Source organism: Teleopsis dalmanni, chromosome 1 (assembly GCF_002237135.1).
Source record: "Teleopsis dalmanni isolate 2A chromosome 1, ASM223713v2, whole genome shotgun sequence".
NCBI classification, from domain to species: domain Eukaryota; kingdom Metazoa; phylum Arthropoda; class Insecta; order Diptera; family Diopsidae; genus Teleopsis; species Teleopsis dalmanni.
The window spans coordinates 107266736-107268076 of NC_051846.1; the positions used below are offsets into that span (position 1 = coordinate 107266736).

Below are 1341 nucleotides of genomic sequence, written 5' to 3' on the forward strand. Positions count from 1 at the left end.
TAACGAATTCCACAAATTTCCGCTGAGGTTAACCGTCCTTAACCGTTAGTGCGTCGTTCGATTTTTTAAAAAATTACTTATTTATCGTTTCACGTCCAAAATCACACAAAAAATTTATTACATTTGGTTGCAAATACTTTAAAAATATTATGGAAAAAAATTCCCGTTGAACAGCTCTACATACTGGCGACTAAATGCAAATGATAATTTGGAAGAAATGAGCTGTGAACTATAATTCTGTTACACGATCGGGGTTTTCTCTTTTGAACGAAACAAAAACAAATACATTTTGCTCACCCGGATTTTATTAACTACTCCTTAAGTAACAGGCCTTTTTCAAAAAAATTTTTTTTGTTATTTGGTACACTCTTTCTTGAGATATGGTACAATTTTGTGCGCCATCTGTCATTTAGTTTGTTTACAGCAGCTGTTAATGTGAGATTACCTCCAGTGCATTTAGCGATTTTTACTATGGAAAATTCAGTTCAACAACGAGTTTGTTTGATATTTTTGTTTTTAACGAAATTTCATATGTTGAAGCATTGAAAATGGTGCAGAAAGCTTACGGAGACTTTTCTATGTCTCGAACACAGGCATACGAGTGGTATAAACCATTCAAAGAGGTTCGTGAAGTGATCGAAGATTTGCCTCGTTCTGGACGTCCATCAACATCAAATACTGAAGAAAATGTGACAAAAATCAATAAAATTATGCTGGAAGATCGTCGTATGACTGAAAGGGATATTGCTCGTGACTTAAACATCTCAAATGGATCCGTTCACCACATTCTACATGATATATTGGGCATGAGACGCGTTGCAGCTAGACTTGTACCGAAACACCTTGATTTTTTGCAAAAAGAATACCGAAAAAACGTGTGTGAAGAAATGATTTTTGAGTACGGAAACGACTCTACATTCATGAAACGCATCATACCAGGTGATAAGATATGGGTTTATGAGTATGACGTCAAACTCAGTCAATAATCGAGCAAATGGCGCTTCGAGAACGAGCCAAAACCCAAAAAACCGCGCAAAAGTCGCTCGAAAATTAAGGTTATGCTCACTGGTTTTTCGATTACCGCGGTGTTGTTCATCCGTAAGAAAAGACAAGATTTGTGGAAAGCCAACAATTAGATTCTTCACCACGACAATGCTCCATCGCACACGGCTCTTATTGTACGCGATTTTTTGACCAAACACGGCACCACTGTCATCGCTCAGGTACCATATTCGCCAGATCTGGCGCTGTGCGACTTTTTCTAGTTCCCGAAACTCAAATTGCCCCTTCGTGATCGATTGAATCGGTAAAAGAGAATTCGCTGAAGAAACTAAAAGCCAT

The 1341-nt window shown here is 37.8% G+C and overlaps 1 protein-coding gene across 1 annotated transcript; it reads left to right on the plus strand.

Annotated features, from left to right (window-relative positions):
• Positions 1 to 548: 548 nt before the first annotated feature.
• Positions 549 to 986, plus strand: LOC119665378 (protein GVQW3-like). Its single transcript, XM_038074618.1, has one exon. The coding sequence runs from the start codon at positions 549 to 551 to the stop codon at positions 984 to 986; it is 438 nt and encodes a 145-aa protein (XP_037930546.1).
• The last annotated feature ends 355 nt before the right edge of the window (positions 987 to 1341 follow it).

Excerpts from the sequence above, each read along its gene's own strand:
- LOC119665378 (XM_038074618.1), top strand. The coding sequence starts at position 549 with ATGGTGCAGAAAGCTTACGGAGACTTTTCTATGTCTCGAACACAGGCA.